Source organism: Schistocerca nitens, chromosome 9 (genome assembly GCF_023898315.1).
Source record: "Schistocerca nitens isolate TAMUIC-IGC-003100 chromosome 9, iqSchNite1.1, whole genome shotgun sequence".
Classification (NCBI taxonomy): Eukaryota; Metazoa; Arthropoda; class Insecta; order Orthoptera; family Acrididae; genus Schistocerca; species Schistocerca nitens.
Genome location: NC_064622.1, coordinates 406,419,826 through 406,443,103, shown reverse-complemented (window position 1 = coordinate 406,443,103; position 23,278 = coordinate 406,419,826). Strand labels below are relative to the sequence as shown.

General features: G+C 41.9%; 1 protein-coding gene across 3 annotated transcripts in view; it reads right to left on the bottom strand.

Annotated features, from left to right (window-relative positions):
* The window catches only part of LOC126203908 (eukaryotic translation initiation factor 4H), a 75,139-nt gene that overhangs the window by 37,858 nt on the left and 14,003 nt on the right, over window positions 1-23,278 (bottom strand). For all 3 annotated transcript variants that reach the window (XR_007540410.1, XR_007540408.1, XM_049938296.1), the window contains exons 4-5: window positions 20,759-20,812; window positions 16,408-16,569 (exon numbers count right to left, since the gene is read on the bottom strand). Coding sequence is in view for 1 of the 3 variants with exons in the window: in XM_049938296.1 (XP_049794253.1) it covers window positions 16,408-16,569; window positions 20,759-20,812 (216 nt within the window). In the remaining 2 variants the exon portion in view is untranslated. The remainder of the gene's footprint in view (window positions 1-16,407; window positions 16,570-20,758; window positions 20,813-23,278) is intronic.

Here is a 23,278-nt window from a genome sequence, read left to right as displayed (position 1 = left end):
AGTTAACGGGGTTAACGGAGTCCTTAGGGCCATGCAAAATGTCCAGATGAAGGTGCGGCCGAGGTGTACACCACGGAGATGTACGTGAACGGAGAGAAGGGACCGCACGTGAACCGCAGTCATTAGCCCTGATCTGGGTTGCTGATGCGGGAGATGGACTGCCGTGGTCAGAAAAAGGAGACGGTAATTCGGATGTTCAGGGGAGCTATGAATGTGTGCTGCGTAACTGGTGAGTAGTTGTTCATGTCTGATCTGCAGTGGAGGGACACCAGCCTCCAGCAGTATGCTGGTCACCGGACTCATCCTAAAAGCTCCCGTCTCTAATGTAACCCCACAGTGGTGCACAGGGTCAAGTAAATGCAGTGCTGAAGGTGCTGCCGAATCATAAACCACACTCCCATAGTCAATTCGGAATTGGACAAGGGCTCTGTAGAGCTGCAGCAGCGTACAGCGACCTGCACCCCAAATGGTGTTGCTCAAGCAACGGAGGGCACTTCTGATTAAGCTGACGAAAATGAGGGAGCCAAGTCAATTGAGCGTTGAAAACCAGTCATGGGAACTGATATGTCTCCACTACAGTGAGTGAATCGTCATTAAGATAAAGTGTCGGTTCCAGATGAACGGTACGACGGCAACGGAAGTGCTCGACACACAACTTTGTGGCTGAAAACTGGAAGACGTGGGCTAGAGCCCATGACTGCACCTTGTGGATGGCTCCCTGGAGGCGCCGCTCAGCAGCAACAGTACTGGAGCAGCAGTACGAAATGCAGAAGGCGTCTGCATAGAGAGACGGGTGAGACACAGGGCCCGACAGCCACTGCTAGACAGTTAATGGCCACTAAAAACAGAGAGACACTCAATACAGAGCCCTGCGGGACTCCATTCTCCTGGATATGTATGGCACTATGAGAGTCACAAACTTGGACATAGAAAGTACGGAGCGACAGGAAGTTTTGGATAAAAATCAGGAGTGGTCCCCAGAGACAATGTGGCAAGGATATGATGTCGCTAAGTCGTGTTGTATGCTTTACATAAGTAAAATAGACAGCAATCAGGTGTTGCCTTCTGGAAAACTCTGTTCGGATGGCAGACTCTATGGAGACAAGATTATCAGTGGTACAGCTACCCTGGCGGAAGCCGCCCTGATGTGGAGCCAGCAAGCCACGTGACTCCAGGACCCAACCCAACCGTCGACATACCATACGTTCCAGCAGCTTACAAAGAACGTTTGTGAGGCTGATGGGCCGATAGCTATCCACATCAAGCAAGTTTTTACCGGGTTTGAGCACAGGAATGATGGTCACTTGTAGTCAGATGAGAGATGTTTAATTATCTGGCTGTGGATGCGATCAGGCCCAGGAGCTGTGTTGGGGCAATATGCAAGGGCACTGAGGAGCTCCCACTCTGTAAATGGGACGTTATAGGATTCACTGCAGCATGTAGTGAATGAGAGGACATTCCCTTCCAGCCGCTGTTTGAGTGTGCGAAAGGCTGAGGGGTAAGTCTCCGACACAGAGGCTTCAGCAAAGTGCTCGGCAATCGCCTTTGTGTCAGTAGATAACTCGCCATTTATGGTAACACCAGGGACAGCTGTTGGGGCTTTGTACCCGAAAAGACGTTTGATCTTTGCCCAGACTTGGGAAGGTGACGTGTTGCAACCAATGGTGGAGACATATCTCTCCCAACACTCCTTCTTCCGTTGTTTGATAAGGTACCAAACACAGGCACAGAGCCGTTTAAAAGCTATGAGGTGCTCCAGGGAAGGGTGCCGTTTATGCCACTGTAGAGCTCGCCGACGCTCCTTAATGGCTTCAGCGACTTCCGGCGACCAGCAAGGGACTGCCTTGGGCACCCTAAAGAGTGAGGGATCGCGTTTTCTGCCGCAGAAACAATTGTGCTAGCTACCTGCTCAACCATCACATCGATGTTACCATGTGTGGGAGATTCAGCGGTGACAGCAGAGGTGAAATTTCCCTGGTCCGACTTGTTCAAAGCCCATCTGAGCAGGCGTCCTTGTGCCTGACGCTGGGGCAGTGACAGGAAGATGGGGAAGTGGTCACTACCACACAGGTCGTCATGTGCTCTCCAGTGAATATATGGGAGAAGTCCCGGGCTGCAAATTGATAAATCAATGGCCGAGTAACTACAATGAGCCACACTGAAATGTGTGGCAGCCCCAGTATTTAAGAGGCAGAGGTCAAATTGCATCAGTAAAGTTTCGACATCTCTGCCTCAGCCAGTAAGCATGGTACCACCCCACAAGGTGTTATGGGCATTAAAATCTCCCAGAAGTAGGAAAGGTTTAGGGAGTCCATCAATCAGTGCAGCTAATACATTCAGGGGTACTGCACCATCTGGAGGAAGATATACATTGCAGACAGTTATTTCCTGTGTCGTCCTTATTCTGACAGCCGCAGCTTCAAGAGGGGTTTGATGGGGCACATGTTCCCTACAGACTGAGTTTAGGACATAAACGCAAACTCCACCTGACACTATTATAGGCACTATGGCTCCTGTAATATCCCATACAGCCACAGAGGGCAGGGTGCGCATTGCTGGGAACCAGGTTTCCTGGAGGGCAATGCAGATAGCAGGTGTAAAGCTTAACAGTTGCTGTAGCTCAACCAGATGGTGGAAAAAACTGCTGCAATTCTACTGGAGGATGACATCGTGAGACTGGGAAGGCATGGAACATTCAATGAGGCAGTTTACACCTCAGTCACCTGCAGCCTCCGATTTATTGCCTGAGCAGTCTCTATCCATTATGTCTGAGGGCCTGGCGGGACCTAGGTCCTCAGCAGATGCCAAAATCTCCACCCCCACCCTCAGCCGCAGAGCTTGTAGGTAGCGGTGGTGTGGGTGCCGCCGCAATTTCCTTGGTCTTAAGGGTTTTCTTTTTGGATTTCTCTCGCTGCTCCTTGGGTTTCCCTGGCTGGGAGGACTTTACTGGCTCAGTCTCCGGGACTGAGGACAAGCGTGAAGCCGTACAACCAGCTGCTTTTGGGCTCTTCAGCCACTCGTGGGTGTCGTCTTTCCCACTAGAAGAAACCTGGGAAGGGAGTGACACAAGGGAACCCTTCCTAGCGAGAGAAGTCTAAGAAGACTTACACTTCTCTGGCTTAGAAGTGGGGGACGCATGTCCTCATTGGTTGGGGCGGGGAGGGTGGGGGAGGGGGGCGGTGGGGTTGTTGCTCCCAAAGAAGGTGGTGCAGGAGCAACAACAGGGAGGGAAATGCCCCCCCACCATTCAACGGTGGGGGAGGGGGGCAGCTGTAGTCTTCAGGCTCTGAGAGGTGGCTTGGGTTGGTGGAGCTGATTGTGTCACAGAACTGTTGTCGCGGTGGCGTAAGACAATGTCATACGCACACGATGCAGGCATTCAAATTTTCTTTTAGCCTCAGTGTTGGTCAGTCTGTCCAGGGTTTTGTACTCAATGATTTTCCTTTCTTTCTGGAGAATCCTGCAGTCAGGCGAGCAAGGCGAATGGTGCTCTCCACAGCTGACACAGATGGGAGGCGGGGCACATGGAGTATTGGGATGTGATGGGCATCCACAATCTCGGCACGTGAAGCAGGAAGTACAGCGGGAAGACATATGGCCTAACTTCCAGCACTTAAAGCCCCGCATCAGGGGAGGGATAAAGGGCTTTACGTCACACTGGTAGCCCATCACCTTGACCTTCTCGGGCAATGTATCACCCTCAAAGGCCAAGATGAAAGCACTGGTGGCAACCTGATTATATGTTGGACCCCGGTGGACACACCAGACGAAATGTACACCTCACCAATCTAAATTGGTGCGCAGCTCATCGTCGAACTGCAAAAGAAGGTCTCTGTGAAATATGATACCCTGGACCCTATTTAAGCTATTATGGGGTGTGATGGTTACAGAAATATCCCCCAGCTTGTCCCAAGCAAGTAACTCCCATGACTGGGCAGAGGATGCTGTTTTGATCAAGACTGACCCAGATCTCATTTTGGACAAGCCCTTCACCTCCCCGAACTTGTCCTCTAAATGCTCAACAAGAAACTGAGGCTTCATTGTCATGAAAGATTCCCCATCAGCTCTCTAACTTACAAGGTACCGAGGTGAATAAGATCTGCTGCCATCCTTAGCCTGACGTTCCTCCCATGGTGTGGCCAGGGAGGGGAACGATTTGGGGTCGTACTGTGCGTTGAATTTAACACGTGATCGCTTAGAGACTGCTGGTGTTTCGCCACCAGCAAGAGATGATGGCCTACACTTCATTGCGTGACATCCACCCTGATGCCACCCACTCGAACCAGTGGCCCTCCCCACGGGCACCACCCAGCCGCAGCAAAGGCCACCTGACAGGATGGCCATTGCTGGGTGTCCCGATGCCCCAGGGTTCAAATGGCTCTGAGCACTATGATGCCCCAGGGGGATGGTCATCTACCCATTGGCATACGTGGGGAGTTAATGGCGCAGGCATCAGCAGAGCGATAACTGTGTGGTCAGCGGGCTACAACCGACAGGGTACATGGCAGCCCCACCACAATGGACTGGCTACCGTGCTGGATATCAGGTGCATTAAAGTCCAGAGTCATCGTCGACGCAGAAATCGGCATTGCATAATGCATGGTGGAAAACGCATCCAGTAAGATGTCCTCGCCCAAGAGATGGAGAATCAGCAGGATTGCAATGCGACGACGAGAAAGTGGGCTAAAGCTCTCACTGCACGATGGACACGATGCACCTTGTAAGGCGCCCTTCCCCAATTGGCTCGCTCTTTGGGAAAATTTTGAAGAATGGACGTCAAAGCCTAGAGGGGACCATCACATAAAGGCCGAAATGTGTGAAACTCCTTTTAATCGCCTCCTATGACAGGCAGGAATACCTTGGGCCTATTCTAACCCCCAGACCTGCAGGGAGGGGTGGGTGGGTGGGGGGGGGGGGTCTATAGTAATGAGTGAAGGAACAGTTACATAAGAGAGAAGAGTATTTAAAAGTGGCTTTACAAATGAACAGGATGATGAGCACAGTGGAATGATCAGTACCCAAAATTATGAAATCATTGCAGTAAGTGGAGGAAAAACTTTGATCTGGTCGGTGTTTAGTGCTTTGGCTTATCAAATTCCCACGCTCTACTCACCACTATTCACACAAATGATGCAGAAAAACCAAGATATTCCACAATTTGTGCAAGATGAGTACCGAAAGTGCTTACTAACCAGTACAAAGAGCAAAGAATGTCCAGTGGACGAGCTAGTTTGGACTGCTATTGACAAGATGAAGATGATTTGTTTCCCCCAATTTGTTATGGGCAAGAAGACATGGCTACCTACACCAACACAGAATCAAAACAGTGACGAAATCCAACTGCACCAACTTACCAAAAATTCAAGCAATTTCCTTACTTGATTCGAAAAATTAAGGTTATCATTTTCTGGGACAAAAAAGAGCTTTCTTTTGGTCAATTTCATGTAATATGGGTCAACAATTACAGCAGATGTGTACTGTGGAATGTTCATCAGACAGATATACTATCTAAATTCAATGGCATGGGTACCTGTATCTGGGATAGCAGTCCATGATAATGAACAAACACACACAAACACAAACACACACAAACACAAACACACACACACACACACACACACACACACACACACACACAATTTACTGCACCAAGGATAAGGTCCACCATTTTCAATGGCAACTTTTTGACTACTCATCCTACAGCCCCACTTTGCACCCAGTAACTATTACCTCTTCTAGCATTTTAAACATAGTGGCCAATAGTTAGAAGACAACAAGTAAGCCATAATCATTCACTGATTAAATTTGCAGGTGGGGAAGTTCTATACAGAGAGTTTGAATAAGTTTGCCAAACATTATGGAAAGTGCTTAGAAATGAAAGCAGTTACGTGCAACAGTGAAGTCAGTCTGTAAGAAACTAATAAAACCATCAATTAAAGCTTTTTTGTAATTTTTTTTACCAGCTGAAAAGTATTTACTTTTCAAATACATCTTGCATGTACCACAGCAAAACAGGCAACTGTGATGATTGACTCTAATCTAAAATTGTGCACAACAATACATAATTTTGAGTAAAATTCTTTAGTGTTAGGCCACATCATTAAAAAACATCAAAACAACTATACAAATGACATTTGGCCCTCTCATCAGGGCAAAGCTGGCCAAAATGTCCATTATTTAATTGTTTAAATAGTTCTCTTTATCATATTAAGTTGCTGAACATCCTATATCCTCCAAATTGACTAAATGCAACCTTGCTGTTTACTTTGAAATTGCACTGATTGGCGAGTGCTAACTGTGGCTGGATAGAAATAGTTCTAAGAAACTGGTCATTGCCATTTTGAATGAACAGTCTTGACGTTAAACTAAAGTGATTAAGGGGACCAAAGAAAAATCTAAATCTGGATGGCTCAATAGGATTCCAACCTCATTTTTCTGAATATAAGTTCACTGTATTTAGCTCCCGTGGAAAGTTTCTTAACTGAGAATGAATAGAGCCTTAAATCCAGATCAGATTAGCCACTAGTTGAATTCATAGTAACTTTCAGTGAAAATATTTGTTATCAGCAATTCGACAGCTACCGCATAAAGGCTCCTCCAGACATCCCAATGAGTCATTCCTTTTCAATTCAAGCAGGGGTTCCAGCTCAATCTCAACTTTGGCTAAAGTTTAGGACACCAAAGCTGCCATGTGTGGAACAATCATGTACAAAGTATTACGTTCCCCTGAGAATTAGTTCTAGAATTATAGCTTGCGAAAGATGGTGGTGTGACATGGAAAATGCAACGCACATTTGGCCAACTTCAGAAATTATTAACTTTGGAACTATTCCTTAGAGTCGGGTGAAATTTTTTACCACAAAGTAAGATCCATTTAGGGAACATGTGCAATTTATCAAAACACCAGCAACTTCTTTCTGAGGGAAAATAAAATATGTGAGGTGCCGTGCCAAATATAATTCACTCAGGGATGGGATGATTTTTTTCCCCCTAGAAAGGTAATGTGGGCTAAATGCGCGTGTGCGCACACCCACACCCACACCATGCCTACATCTTTCACACATAAATCACACACACAGGACAGCACAAAAAATTGAAACACCTATAGTGTCTCACCATAAAAGGGACCAATGATATTCCCTTGCTATAGCTGTTGTTCTCTGTACACTGAGTGTCAAATTGTACTGTCTTCCTGACACAGAAGTAGGACCTGTAACGGTCATCATAAAATTTTCAAAAGGAATCCAACAAATGTCTGTCAAATGTGTCAACTGAAATTATCTTGCTGGTCCTGTTGGTGTCATTAAGTTCACCTGCTTCGCAGCATTCTGCAACATATCTAATGTGCCATCACCATAAACAGCAACAAGCAACCTCGTTGTGTGTTGCCACTTTGCTTCGGAATCCAGGGTCAGACACACTGAAGACACATGTGCATGAACCTATAATTATAACCGGACAGTCTATTCATCTGCACATTATCAGAGTCTACCGGAGAAAAGTGATTGCTCCTTGTGCCTGCAATAGTTTTAAGATCTTTTAGTCTGCTTTTTAGCCATTATTCACACCTTTCAGAATGTAAAATGACTGTATACTGGAGATATTTTTCTGTACCCAGGTAAACAATTGAAGAGTTGTTAGAATGTGGCCTTTTGTATGATGCTACAGGCTAGCTTGTGATGCCATGTGTTTAATGGTAGCAGCAATACCGCCCTATTCATTTTTACCATTGCAAAAAAATACCATTCTGCATGAATTTGAAAATCACAGTAATGCATTCACATATTTTTGAGATTTTAGAGTTTTTGTCCTGGCTAGTTGCCCAATCACTAAAGTATTTTGCAGAGATGTATGTGAGGCAGCTTGTTTCTAAAATATGCGATGACAGTGTGGCTGTGGGCATGAACTTCAATAGCATAATGAGTTAAGCAGTCACTAAAAACACACAAATTCATGACAGACACCACATGATTCATCTCTATAATAATCGAAAATGGTTGGAGATTTGGTTGGCTGTCACCCCAACAATATCCTTGAAAAAGCACCTTGCTCTATAAATGCATAATTTTCGGGAAAGTACAATATTATTATAATTTCATCTTGTTTCAAATGTTTACAAAAATGGGGATATGCAGATTGCACTGCTGCTGTAAAGCTATGTGCTGTCAGTTTGTCTTTTTTTTCCCACAACACAATTAAACAAACTCTTCCACTGTACTTTGCTTTGCTTCAGGAGTTGAGCGAGCCATGTTTTTCCATTATTTATAAGTGATAAGTTTGTCATTCAAAAGGTCACCCTGCAATTTATTATTCAGGTGTTTGGCAAGTTTTGCCTTGACAGACACTTTTCACACCTTTGCATCATGCACTGGGAGGAACTGATATCACACACTAGCAGTTTCATTGCATCTTTGTAATCCAGACCACAATCCTTTATAGCAGCAAACAACAACTTAGCATTTTGATGGGTCTCACGGCACACACATATTGTGTGTGTCCCTTGCACTTACTGTCATAACCCATTTCAGCCAAGAATTAAAAAAAAGATAATACACCATAAACCCACTCTGGCATTGGAATACTTTTCCTTGAATACTACATACAGGGTGAAGCAAAATTCGCGCACTCTGGCTATGCAGCGCAACTCCTCACATGCCAGCAACAAAAAAATTTCTCACAAAATTTTGTCTGGTGAGTTGATCCGGCAGAAAAAGGACATTAAAGAGTGACAATCTGGCAAGACTGTAACCACATGTATGGTAACTATACCTGGGCCACTGAAACATGTCACTTCAAGGTCACTCCCCAAGCACCATAGAGTTGGTAGTATAAGTAACAAACAAGTGAAGAACGGGAGGTGCCGCGTCTTCTGAACCAATAACAGCACCGAAAAAAGCCGGTTCCGGTGTCGACGCTAACATGTTGCCAGCTTCCATGTGAACTTCGTATGTTAGTGCGCAAACGCCTGCTGTTGTGTTGCGTTGCGTTTCTGCAGCGACTACAGTTTCTGTTTGTTAAACAATGTCATCAAAATGATGTCGTTCACCAAGCGACAATCTGTTGCACCGTGGAGTGCCATTAAATAATCAGGCTTTGGAATTGCAACAGAGGACGCACGAGTTGATACTATAAAAGGAAAGAATACCACACAATAGCGAAGTTGCTAATTTCTTTAAAAGAAAGTGAACTTTTCTCAGGGGGGAAAACGTCACTTAAGATGATATTAAAAAGTATGGACTTCTGTTTTAAAAAGTTAGACGGACAAAAACTTAGTACAAAAAACTCATTTCGTTGCAGCTCGTACCTGTAGGAAAGGACATACACTCAGTCATATGGTTAGATGAAACCTGGGTCAACGCTGGAGGATCAGTTGAGAAATGCTGGACAGATGATACTCCGAACAGCAGCGGTCATCAGCCAACAGGAAGAGGATCCCGATTGTGGCCCATGCAGAATCTTCAAACGGCTTGGTGCCTGAAGGACTTCTGTTTATCGATCGACAAAAACCAGTGACTACCATGAGGATATGGACCACCCACGGTTTCTACAGTGGTTTAAAAATTTATTGCACCAGTTTAGTGTTCTGACAGTTTTTGTGATGGACAATGCACCGTACCATTCTGTGATTTTAGATAAAACTCCCACTTCTAGTGACCATAAAGAAACTATGGTGCAGCGGTTGCAGGCAAAAAGACATTGCTGTGGACATAAGCATGACAAAGCTGCTGTTATACTCTTTAGTGAAACAAAATAAGCCTGTGATGCCTAAATACGCTGTAGATGAAATTACAAGCAAACAGGGTCACTTGGTAATTGGGCTACCACCTTATCAAGTTGTGATTTTAGTCCAACTGAATTGGTTTGCTGTGAAAAAGTGTAAATTAGAAGTAACAAGACTTACTATAACAGAAGTGGAATGATTGCTACGTGAAGGTCTTGCTACTGCAGACTCTACCTCATGGAGGAAAAGGTAGACTACATTGCTAAACTAATAAGAGAAGCACAGACTATAGCTGGCATTATAAATGAAAATGAACAATTCATGATTTCTCTTAATAATGATGATGATGACGACGACGAAGACAATGGTTTTGGCACCGATTCCGATGATGGTGAAGGAGAAGTGGATGGAATTGCGCCATTGACATCGTACATTGGCGAGTGCAAATGTATACAGAATTAATTCTTTTTCTCTCTGCAATTGGGTAGCCTATGCATGTTTTCCTTTATTTCCTTCTACGAGTGTGGATAGCATGTTATTTGGTGTGCTTAGATTACATTATTATATGACATTTTAAATGTTTGTATTTCCCGATTTAATATACTATCAAACGCGTAGTCTCCGTCGTCGTCCTAGAAAAACGTACTTTGTTGCACTTACGTATAAATGTTGCTTGTAGCTTACATTTACAAAACGTACTTCGGAGTTGTGGGCTTGTGCGGTGGCAGCTATTGCAACCTCGCAATCGCAGTGTAGCCAACCACACACGAGCTGTCAAGTGACATGTTTCACTGGCCCGGGTATACCTCTGACAGCACATTTTGGTTGTGCGCTACAGTTGGTGCAGTGGATAGAGTTTGGGTTAGCATACAGGATGTTGATGGTTCGATCCTGGGCCGAGGCATATGTTTTTTATTTGGTGAATGTAGTCCAGGTGGTATGGTATCTGGCATCTTAATTGTTAAGCGATTGCAGTGGTTCCTCTAGAAAACATTTGCACTTGCATACTACAATCATAGAAATGGAAGATTGGTCAGCTTTGAAACAAGCTCTTTCCACATCGTGGGTGTGAATTTATTCACACTACTTCATCTACTAGATGTGAAACCTGCTTTCTTTGTACCCTCCTCCAGTGGTCCCATGGATTAGTACCAACTATTATTCTTGACTCTTTCAGGTACATTACTTTTTTTAGGGTCTTGTGTTACCAGTACGACTAGCAATGTGCTTTGAGAATAATGTCCAAACTCTGTTACTATTTGTATGTGTTATCACCAGGGTCCCACTAATTATGCCTTTCAACATTGAGTGTGGTAACAGCAAGCTGTTTAGTACATTTCTCAATGCATCATCATCATCCTACCAATGGCATTGGGGAAACATCGTATCTATTACCATTAGGGAAACAGTGTAATTCGAAACTGAACATTTCACAATTAGCAGTGTCGGGATGAATCATACCGAACAATATCTGTCAGAGGGGTAATGTCATTAGATGGAACAATGCGCAGATCAACAGCGTGTTTATACTGTATGCTAGTTGTTAGTGAAGTAATGCCCCATGACAGATTGCAATGTACATGCGTAGGGGTATCGAATTTTCTCATTGTAAACCTATAAACCAGTGTGGCATACACAAACAATGAATACATGGATATGCTTCTGGTCCTTGGTGCATCTGATAAACGGGCTGGTGTTGCCACTCGTGAATATGCTGCTGGATATTCTCGTTGACGCCATCCAGATAAAAAAAAGTATTTTGCCATCTGGAGCTGTGCCTTCGGGTGTCAGGTTCTCTCCTTCCACTATCGTGTGACAGAGGTCATCCACGGTCTCACAATACTCCAGCTACTGAGGAAGCTATTCTGGAGGTCACACACCAAAAACCTCAGTGAAGTACACGTAGCATAGCAAGGCGGCTGCGTGTCTCGCAATGCGCGGTCGATAATGTGCTGCACCCCTATCATTATGGTTTCATGCAACACCTGCATCCTGCAGATCGCCATCAGCGGATGCAATTCTGTGAATGGTTCCAACAACAGGAAGCCAATGATGACTTTGTGAACACCGTAATATGGTCAGATGAAGCAGCATTCACTCGTGAGTGTTTCTTCAATTTGCACAATGCCCAGCATTGGTGTGAGGTTAACCTGCATGTCACCCATGGCCGTGGATATCAAGTTTGATTTGGTATCAACATCTGGGCCGGAATATTGAGCAATAGGTGTTTGGGCCCCCACATGTTGCCTGCACGAAGGTATCATGCATTCATCTCAAACTACCTGTCTGATGCAATGGAAGATGTTACACTACATGTTCTGCACAGGATATGGTTCCAACATGATGGTGCACCTCCACACTCTGGAATTAATGTGCGACAGTATTTGGACAGAACATTTCCAGGGAAATGGCTGACATGGAGGTCCAGTCATATGACCACCACGTTCACCTGACCTAAATCCCCTGGGTTTCTTCCTGTGGGGACACCTGAATGAGCACATGTACTCTACTCCGCCTACAAATGTGGAACAATTGCTAGGGCGTGTTTATGCTGTTCTTGTTACTGTGGACACAGCTTTGCTGCAAAGGGTCCAGAGCTTTACGATCCGGCGGGTTGCGCAATGTTTGGATGTACAGGGAGCTCGCTTTGAGCAACTGTTGTTCTGAGGACAACGTATTCTGTTGTGAAGGTCATGCGATCATTCATATGGACATTATTATTGTCACTGGTTGCTAATGTACCACATCTGAGCACTCATATTACATGTAGTATAAATGACAAGTAGATGTGTTACTGTATTGTGCTACCATCTTTAACATGTTGAAACTGATACTGATTTTGTAGTTATTCTGTCGTATGACAGATTATTTGTTTCAACTGTATTTCTTATTTGTCTAACCACGTATTTGTTATGTTCAGTGGCACAAAATGTTGTAAATTTAGGATAAATGTGACCTAAGAAACAGTGTATATTACAGCAGATGTTAGAATGAAATTAGCAAATAAAAAAAAGCGCCCCAACGCAGGCTCGAACCCTCGACCTCCTGCATGCTAACACAAAACTCTGTCCACTGAACCACTTGTGCAGCACAACTAATATATGCTGACAGAGATACTTACCGTACTTGTGGTTGCAGTGTTGCCAGATTGCCACTCTTTAACATTCTTTTTCTGCCAGATGTACTCGCCAGACGAAATTTTGTGAGAGACATTTTCTTACCATTGGCCTGTGAGGCAAGTGCGCAAATTTCGCTTCAACCTGTATAGTTCATAAATGTTGCAAGCAAGTTTCTTTTTTGCACCTGCACATGTACGTTTCCCACTTTTAACATAACCTATTTTTTCTTGCCACGCATTATTTTGCTGTAGTCATCATTTTTGTAAAACTCTGACACTAACATCTTTATTTCTGAACTCAATTGTTACCCAAAGCCCGTTGAAGTTCTGGAAGCACTCTTTGGCTTGCTTTAATTTTCCTGGCTTGCTTTACCATATATGGAAAAACACTAATTTCTTTTGCAGTTCACTCAATAGACCAATTGGATTGTTAGAAGGTACAAGGGTAAGAATAGCCACTTTTTTCTTGCATGTGATATAACTCATTTTTCTTGCAAATGACGCACAATTTTGTCCAAATTGCAGCATTTCTGGCACGATTTCTGTTTCCGTGGAACAGATAGTTCTTCCTCTTTCATCATTAGCGTCTCTGCCATTGTGTGTTTCATATCCATATCAGTTTCTTTTAGTTTTCTTTCACTATAACTGGGTCTGAATTTTTTTCGCAACTCTGTCTCTTCATGGGAGACAAACCAAGAGCAGTCACTGAAGTATTTAATTGCACTGCTACTGTTGCTGAAGGCAGCTGTACTTTTCGTCACCATCCTGTATATTATCAGGATATTCTCTTTTTAGTAGTGTGACACACATGGGACACAACTTTTATCCTGGTTTCATGTTAAATCCTGTGCACTGATTCACTTTCAATACTAACTTTATATCAACTTCTCGAAGCCTACACCCTACTGTCTTCTTATAGACCTGAAATGGGTCAAGACAACTTCTCTACAGGAAAGAACACTTATCCAGAACCATTTCCATAGGTTGATAAACACTCATGTTCCCTAGGACTGTACTTCTCACACCCACAGGGTGCATCCCAGATCTCCTTAGCAACAACTCGTGGTCTCATTCATTCAGATCGTGAACAAAATGAGTGCCACATTTAGTTCCTTGTGTTTTATGACCCTGAGAATCTTCTTCTCTACCAATACTGAAATTTGTTTGAATAAAAGTACCACCTGCAAATTATTCTGCCTGCACACTGCCTTTACCACAACAGCACTGACCAGTCTGAACTAGAATCTTTAATCTTGATAGCATGAGTACCCTGTGATGCTCGCTTGTTTCCCTTATTCTTCCTGCCACACACTGACTCATCCTGCTCTTGAACACTTCCACTGGTTAACTTTCAGCTGTCAAATGTTTCCCAACACTTGCTGCCGCCTTATTTGAAACAAGAAATGAATCTCATCAGATAACAGACACCATAACTGTCTGCATCATACTATTAATTGCTAAATCTTGTTAAAACAAATGTAAATAAATACATCTGTCAACTTTCATTGTACACAAATGCCTTGCAATAACATGTTTACTCGAGCAATTTATGAAATTTGGCTTGGAAATTACTCATTTCTTTTGTGCTACTTTGAAAATCCACATTTTTTCCGGTGGTAAAAGATGTGGACACACTGTGTGTGTGTGTGTGTGTGTGTGTGTGTGTGTGAAAATATTATCTCTTCCTGTGTGAATTATGTGTGGCATGGTGCACACCTATGATATGTATCTTTTAATACGTTACATATTTTCACCAGATTGACATTTTTTACTTTCCCTCAGAAACATGTTGCTGATGTTACTCAGTGGTAAAAATTTCACTGGACTACGAGGAATAGTCCCCAAATGTGCATTGCTACTTCTGGGTTGCACCAACTTCTTTCACAAGCTATAATCCTGGAACTAATTCCCAGGGGAACACAATACTTCATATATGAGTGTTCCAGACATGGCAGCAGTGGTATGCCAAATTTCAGCCATATCTGAGACTATGAGTTGGAACATTTTCTCAAACTGGTTGAACTGAGCAGAATGACTCCAATGTGGGTGGTCTTCAATGTACACATCCATGTTGTACCTGTGTATTTTCATGTCATTTACCAACCTTTCATTAGCAATCTTATCTTTTTGAACCCACCATAGAAATTCCTTTGTTTCCATTTCCAGATGTGCGTAGCAAATGCTGTATGTTTCCATATGTCCTGCCAACCCCTATGTAACTTTCATTATTTGTTCCACTCCTGTTTGCTTTATGCCCAATTTGTTTGTCTCCCTGTCTCTCCCAGTAATTCCATCACCCATCTCTCCATTGTCCACTGAGCACCCATCAGTTCTTGGAATGTCTTTTGCATTAAAAGCCTATGTCTCACTGGCATTGCAGGTAACACATGCTGAATGTAAATGTTCTGTTAAAGACACATTGGAAGTTTAGTTTCGAACAATGAGATTGTCACTGCATCTGTTGGTACATTACAGTATTCCAGTTTTGGCAGTGCTTTAGGATGCAGCTTCTTTTAAGACATGCAACTTTTTACCACATATTCTGATCAATAATCATATTAGTGAGTTGATTATGATGTATGTGGGACAATCAACAGCAAGGTCACAACACCCTTACAATGTTGTGTCATCACAATCTTTGGAGGGTGATAACGGGTGTCTCCACATGCAAAGCTGCTTTTAATGTATTAAAAATCCACAATCAACTGTCGCCATGATTCACTAAACTATGACACCAGAAATGTATAAATAGAAATGCTGAACTGCCTGGACAAGTTACCCTTCAGAACATGCTGATCTCCTCCCCCCCCTGACGAAGGATGTTCTGTCTCCCTCCCAATTAGTGTTTTACGTTTTTTCCAAGGAAAGGAGAAACACATTGACTAAATGGTTTCATCATAACAAAGAACCCTGTATCACTGTCTCCAGTAGAATTAAGTTGTCAAAGGTAGAACACTAATACTTGAACATGCACTGGGAGTGGCACAGGCTATCCTGGGATTCGAGAGCACATACAATGTGAAGGTTTACCATTCGTTCCAGAGTTTTATGCATACAGCTGGTATGAGCTATACTTGGTAACAGGGTTGGAACAACCATTCCCTGGATTCCATACGAGAAGCGATATTACCTCCTTCCATGCGGTGGAGTTCTGTCCACGAAAACCAGATCTAACTGAAACAAGATAGGATCTTGTCTTTGGCTCCAGAGCGCAGATGATGTAGCAGGGGCATACTGAACGATCTGGTCCCTAGTGATTAGAATATGCAGAAAGTGAACTGTACCGTATATAAACTGCAGTCGTCTCAAAGAAAATGCCTTTTTTGCAACAACTGCAATTTATATACAGCTGCTGTGAAAATGGGCACTACAAGAAACGTGTTATACCGTATATCACTAGCAATGGTAAAAATAGCTTATTGCAGATCTACTCATTGAATTGTAATCAGTGGACAGCAATCAAGTATCAATGTGAATGTACTGGATTCTGTAAAAATCTTTTAGGAATGTTTTGTGAACAATATTTATAATACACCAGGCAAATAATAATATTCTGCAACTAGTTCACCTGGATTGGGGGGTCGTATCTCTTCCACAGGTGGTGGTCCTCTTCTCTCCTCTTGCCGTGGTCTACCACCGAAACTTCCGCTTGGAGGGGGTGGTGGTGGTCCACTTCTGCCACCAGGTGGACCCCTGTTCCAGTCTCTGCCTCCGCCACCGCCGCCACCACCTTGAAACATTAAGTATGTGTGAAATTCTTTTTTGCCACTGGCATTTAATAGAGGTTACATGTATGTGCATTGTAGTCAACTGCTGTGATAACATGGAAATATCTGCAATGTCACACTAGCTTGTCAATCATAATGAGGCCAAAAGTACATTTACCAGGATTAATACAGGTACTCAGTCATATCCTGCATTGTGATGTTTATTCTTTCTCATTTTAAAGGAGCACAACAGATGTGCACAAGAAATGTTGCAGACAATATTTTTTCCTGTTACTGCTTCATTATATGTGCTATTTTATACACTTTGTTACTGAGGAATAACAGTAAAGTAATAATTAGCCTTAGACAGTGTCTTTGGAAATTCCCATTACAGACTTGTAGAGGGAAGTGAGTAAATAATATTTTGAATAGGAACCCATGCCCGGAAAAGTATCATTTTCATCTGAAAACATATTTGCTAGGTAGGTAAATAACAGGGCAATCATGGTGTGTGTGTGTGTGTGTGTGTGTGTGTGTGTGTGTGTGTGTGTGTGTGGGGGGGGGGGGGGGGGGGTTGATTACGTCAGATTGGCTGATGTCATTTGACGTCTATCCAACCTGTCTGACCAGGTTCCAGCCTCATTCAAGTGTGTGTTAGAGCAACAAGGTCGAGTACACATTTGCAGAATACACCGACATGTTCCTTCTGTGTGGCAAAGCTCACAGTAACGGAACAGCAGCTCATTACCTTTATCAAGATTGTTATACACAATGTCTGATGCCACTGCATATCCTTTTCACCACAATTATGCAATAACTTCGAGAAAGTGGTACTTTCACCATCAACAGGCATGATTATGGTGCACCAAGGAGAGAAGTTTAACTGTAAACAACAGTGTTTGTGAAAACTGATTGTTTCCTTTTTGTTGCTTTGGTTATTAATGAGTGGAATTATAAAACAAGTGATGTACTGGTTCACGTCTCATAATTTACTTGTAAAAGCAGTCGCATTAACAACATGTTTTCACACGGTTGTAGTACAGAAACAGAACATTTCCAGACATGGGTTCCAATTCAAAACATAATCTACTCAGTCCCCTCTACAAGTCCCACAAGTCTGCAGTAGGGATTTCCAAACACCCTATATGCGTAAAATCAAAGATGTAACTGTTTCTACTTCAACCATTAATCAATTTAATTCTATATTTACAGGAAAAATGGCTAGTGGATCTTACAAACCTCTTGATTTACCGAAAAAATACTAAATGATATTCTCTCGATATAATTACGATAAAGCAATTTTCTCAAACCCATTTTCAAGCAAAAGTGCCTATTTCTGAAAATTCACTATTATTTTACAGGGCAAGTTGAAATTGGATGTAACTGTCAAGACACTACTTTCTGGATCGTTTCTGTAGTTACACCTTTCATTAAGGTGAGTGAGAGAAGTCAGCACCTGATGAAGAAAAATTTGACAAGTTCAAGTGGTAAAATTTACTTCATTTTACACACTCTTACGGTATAGACAAACATTTATTTATATTATTACTTCTATATTTGAGAAAACAGCATGCACAATGTGGGCTGGTATGCTTTATCAACTTCTGTCAAGGCTCAATTTTCCACACACCTTCAAATTAATGAGGCCAATCGAACCTACTATACAGGGGTTACCCAAGAAATGGAGCTTTTGCAGTACGCATTTCTGCCACTAGCGATGTATAGTGAAACTCATTGCCAGTTCAGTGCCCCCTGTGTTGTCGACCTTTTGTTCTGTTCATCTGCAGTAAATATTTTTGCTAGCACTGTTTCATTCGTGTTTCACTTTTTATGACTGCAAGTTCAAGTTAACAATCTGCAGCTGTGAACCTTTGTTTTCTACTCAGCAAAAATGCTGCTGAAACAGTTTTAATGTTGAAAACAGCTTACAAAGTTAACGCTATGGGAACAAATTTGAGTGTACCAGTGGTTTGCTCGATTTAAAATTGGTGATATGTCGATTGATGACAAACCTCATTCTGGACGTCTTTCAACTGTCCGAATCAACAAAAATATCGAAAAAAATTCGAGCGCTTGTGCTCACAGACCATCAACAGACAATTGATCAACTATCACAGATTAGTGGATTGTCTTGGAGCTCAGTTAAGCAAATTTTCATGGAAGATTTGGGACAGAAAAGGGTTGCTGCCAAGTTCCTCAGGTTCTGACTAACAATAAAAAGCACAGAGTTGAAACACCTTGTGCTTTGAAACAATAGCATGAAACTGATCTAGATTTTCTGTCAAAGGTCACTACTGGTGATGAGTCATGGTGTTATGGTTATGATCCAGAAACAAAGCACCAGTCAAGCCAATGGAAGACATCATCGTCAACCCGTCCAAAAAAATCAAATATCAAAACGATGCTGATCTGCTTTTCTGATGTCAAGGATGTAGTTCATTCAGAGTTTGTTCCCCATGTCATACTGTCAATCAAACCTTTTATTTCGAAGTTTTTGGAAGATTGCACAACAGTGTTTGCCAAAAAAAGCTCTGATTTGTGGCAGACAGGAGACTGGTTCTTCCACTACTACAATGCACCTGCTCACACAGCCATCTCTGTTAGACAGTTCATGGCTAAAAATGGCATTGTTCTGCTCCTCCATGCACTTTATTTGCCTGATCTGTCTCTGTGCTATCTTATTTCCAAGCATGGAAAGGGACATGAAGATGTAGATGTAGATGGAAGGACACTGATTTGACAACACTGAAGAAGTCAAGAAAAACATGCGGGAAGAGTTGTCTGCCATTTCTAAAGATGATTTCAAAAAACGAACAGTAGAAGCACCAGTGGACAAATGTATTAGTTGTAACAGAATATTTTGAAGGGGATAAGGTTGTTTTGTAAGCAATTTGAAAATATATAGCTTTTGAAAATATATAGGTTTTAAAAAATAATTCCGTTTCAAACAGTCAACACGCCTAACTATAGCGGGGAGGGCCGGGGTTCTTTGCCTTAGGCGCACTCTGCTGCGAGGGGCTCCGACATATGCTAAAAGCCCATCTGAAACTTTCATTACACTTTAGTAGGAATGGAAGACAGGGGTTGGACAATAATTGCACAGAAATTTCAATTTGTGATGAGAAGAATAGCACCTTCTTTGTAAGAAAGAATAACACTGGGTACTCAATAATGAAGAGTGGGTTTCGTCTGTTTGTGCATCATCCCTCCTTCCATACTATTGAGTTCACTGCCGTACCATGAAACCAAGGCACTTTTGTAGTCTTCTGGCGTAAGGAAAAATATCTAATCAACGGGATTTCTAGACCACTCATTGGCTTCATCTAACACCATTTGCAGTACTGTGTGTGCTTCACTATTCTTTAACGATCACATTCACAGTAGTAATATGCTATAAAGACCTGTTTTTGTTGAAAATTTCACTTACAAGTCTTCAAAAGAAGTTCATGGGAGACATAACTTTTTGTAGTGAAGTAAGAGCCCAACAAGCTACCTAGGGGCTCATCCTGGCTGTCATGACAACTCTAACCAATTCTCTGTTCACCTCGTCTTGCACCCCCTTTGCTCTATTACTGACCACAGGTTCAGCAACACAGTGCTTTTGTTCATATATATGTTATTTCTTACATGGTGAAGGACTCCAAGGCATCCTGTTAACAATCTCTACGCCAGTGTGACTGTTAGGAAACATCTGGAAGTGACCCAGTTCACATTGCTGCTACAATATTTCAAAGTAGTAACTTGCCTCCCTCCCCAAGTCCCATACGTACAACTGAACTGCCAAGAGGGTTCGCTAACTCTTTTCTGCCATCTGTACTATGCCTACTCCCAGTAGCTAGTGAGTGTTCCCTATTAGGTCTGTTGCCGTTTAAAGTAATGTGAGAAATATATAAACCAACAGGTCTCAAACTTTCAACAGCAACAGACTACATACACACTGTTCATATGAGATTCGGAGCGTACTTAATACAGTTTGTTCTGTTGAGGACATATAAGCTTGATGAAGCCTCTTGACAATTCAGTAGTACCTGATGGAGATAAGCTATATTTTTGATGTACTGTATTGGCAAGAGACATTCCTCTGTGAATTGATTTCTCACCTGTAACATTGGAAAACCGATAATTTAAACCTGTACGTTAGTCACACAGATATTTTGCTCTGTGTAAGGAAGGAAAGAACATAAAAAATAAAAATCAATTGAAAAAGCATACCTCCAAAGTCATTGAATCTGTCACGATCACTTGGCCTCCCTCCTCGAAAGCCACCTAGTAAAAGAAGTAGTAGATTTTATTGATCTGCACTTTGCATTTTATGTTTATGAACATTTTTAACACACACAAAAAGCAAAATGTCTTATTTACTAGGGGCATGTCCACAACGATTCACGCAAGTTTCATAAAGTCACTGAAATATGACACATCTGGGAAAAAATTATTTACAGAATTGACTTAACATAGCAATTTTCACCAGGTTTCAATCACCACCACCACCACCACCACCATAATATGATTATACACATTCTGCAGGATTAAAACAGCTGTAGTTTACGCATGTCAGATGCCAAAGATTTTCTATATTCTTGAAGGAGTAACCACAGTATAGTTGCATGCAAAGAATTTAATTTGCTGCCACCCACATGGTTGAAGTGCTTACTTCAATCTATTGTCAGTTTTCCCAATTTTTAAAATTTTTTTTTATGAACCAGATTTCTCTTAGAGTGATAATAAGGCTGACACTTAAGTATTTAGCACACGTCATTTCTTTACATTTATGAGAATCAACATGGGGGGGGGGAGGGGGTAGCCGAAGTTTTACTCCTCACCTCAAAAAATAAAGTTAGATAATTTGTTTTGTTTGCTTGCACGTACATGTAACCTACCATACCACTGGAGGGGCCGAAACAACATCGCACAGCCTATCTCCAGTTTATCAGTGGACTGCGTTAATTTGTTTTGGCTCCTCCAGTGACTTGCCATGATACTATGGCACCCGGATTTCAGTATGTAACAAGAATGTAATTATGTACTGGCAAACAAAAATTTATGAAATATTTTTATTAAGTGGTAATTAACATTATGACAACCCCTTGCACTTCTTTCACCAGCTAACATGTTGCACTAATAAAATATGAAGACCAGTGTGGTGTATTCAAAATTATGAGTATTTCATAGTTTTGTGTGTAGTATTAGTCAGATGTGTTGTTGCATTGGTGAATGTGTATGAAAAATACCTGTACACTCTTAATATTTAGTCAGTTAGCTATGAAAAAGGTTAAATGTGTTTTGGTAATTTTGGTGATTATTTAATTTGTATGAAATTAGATCACAGAATTTCTATTAAATTTTTCTGTAATAACAGAATAAAGTGGAACAAAGCTTTGTTGTCATATTCAGTCCAAAAACTGGTTTGATACAGCTCTCCATGTTACTCTATCCTGTGCAAGTCTTCTCATCTCTGAATAACCACTGGAACCTACATCCTTCTGAATCTGCTTACTGTATTCTCCTCTGTCTCCCTTTACATCCCCCCCCCCCCCAATCAACTGATCCCTTAGTCAAGCTGTACCACAAATTCCTTGTCTCTCCAATTATTTTCAGTACCTCATTAGTTACGTGATCTACCCACATAATGTTGAGCATTCTTCTCTAGCACCACATTTCAAAAGCTTCTATTCTATTCTTGTTGAAACTCCATCAGTAAACACTTCCGGGCTAAGTTGCCGTGGTCGATCTGTAGAACTTCTTCTCCCTGATGTTTCGTTCTCAACTACGGAGAACAAAACGTCAGGGAGAAGAAGTTATACAGATCGACCACGGCAACTTAGCCTGGAAGTGTTTACTGATGAAGACGCCGGCCGTGAAAGCCTACATGGAATGACTTGTTGAAACTGTTTATCATACATGTTTCACTTCACAAAGCTTTAGAAATGTTAAATATTGCTTTTGGTGAATCTACTGTAGAAAAACCAAGAGATTACAAGTGGTTCATCAATCCAGTTCTGTGGATCCCATGAAGGGGAATCTTCAAGGCGTAGAATGAGTCTATACATTAACAGGTGAATATCAAACAGAGGTACAGTCAGTGTTAGGAAGTACAGTTTACATAAAGCGGAGCTTTCCAAACTTTTCCTCCTGATGACACCCTCCCAACACATACAATTTCACAACACATCCTTTCACTAATATTATTAAAACGGATTTTATTGGAACAAATATTTTAAAGAAGTATTAATTTTTATACTTCATTTCTAAGTACACAATATTTATACATTAAACACCTTTTTACATATACAAAACTTTTTAATACTACTGTGAATTCAATCATTCATGTGGCCTTGACGATCATTATAATATAATAAATATATTATTAGCTTGGATGTAGGACAAATTCATATGCATTTCCAAATACTTCTTTAAAATATCATTTGTTCCAATAGAATCCCATGTATTAATATTAGTGAAAGGGTGTGTTGTGAAACTGTGTGTTAGAAGTGTGACACCAGAAGGAAAAGTTTAGAAAGCTCTGCTGTATGTAAACTGTACTTCCAAACACTCACTGCGCACTGTTAAATAGTAATCAGTTAAGGTACTGACTCGTTCCACACCCTTGAAGGTTCTCGTTCACGAGATCTACAGAACTGGATGGATGGAAGAGCAAGTTGAAGTTCACAAGTGCTGGAAAATACGAAAGGATTTATTATCCTGTCATACCTGTTTATGTCTAGTGTTGGG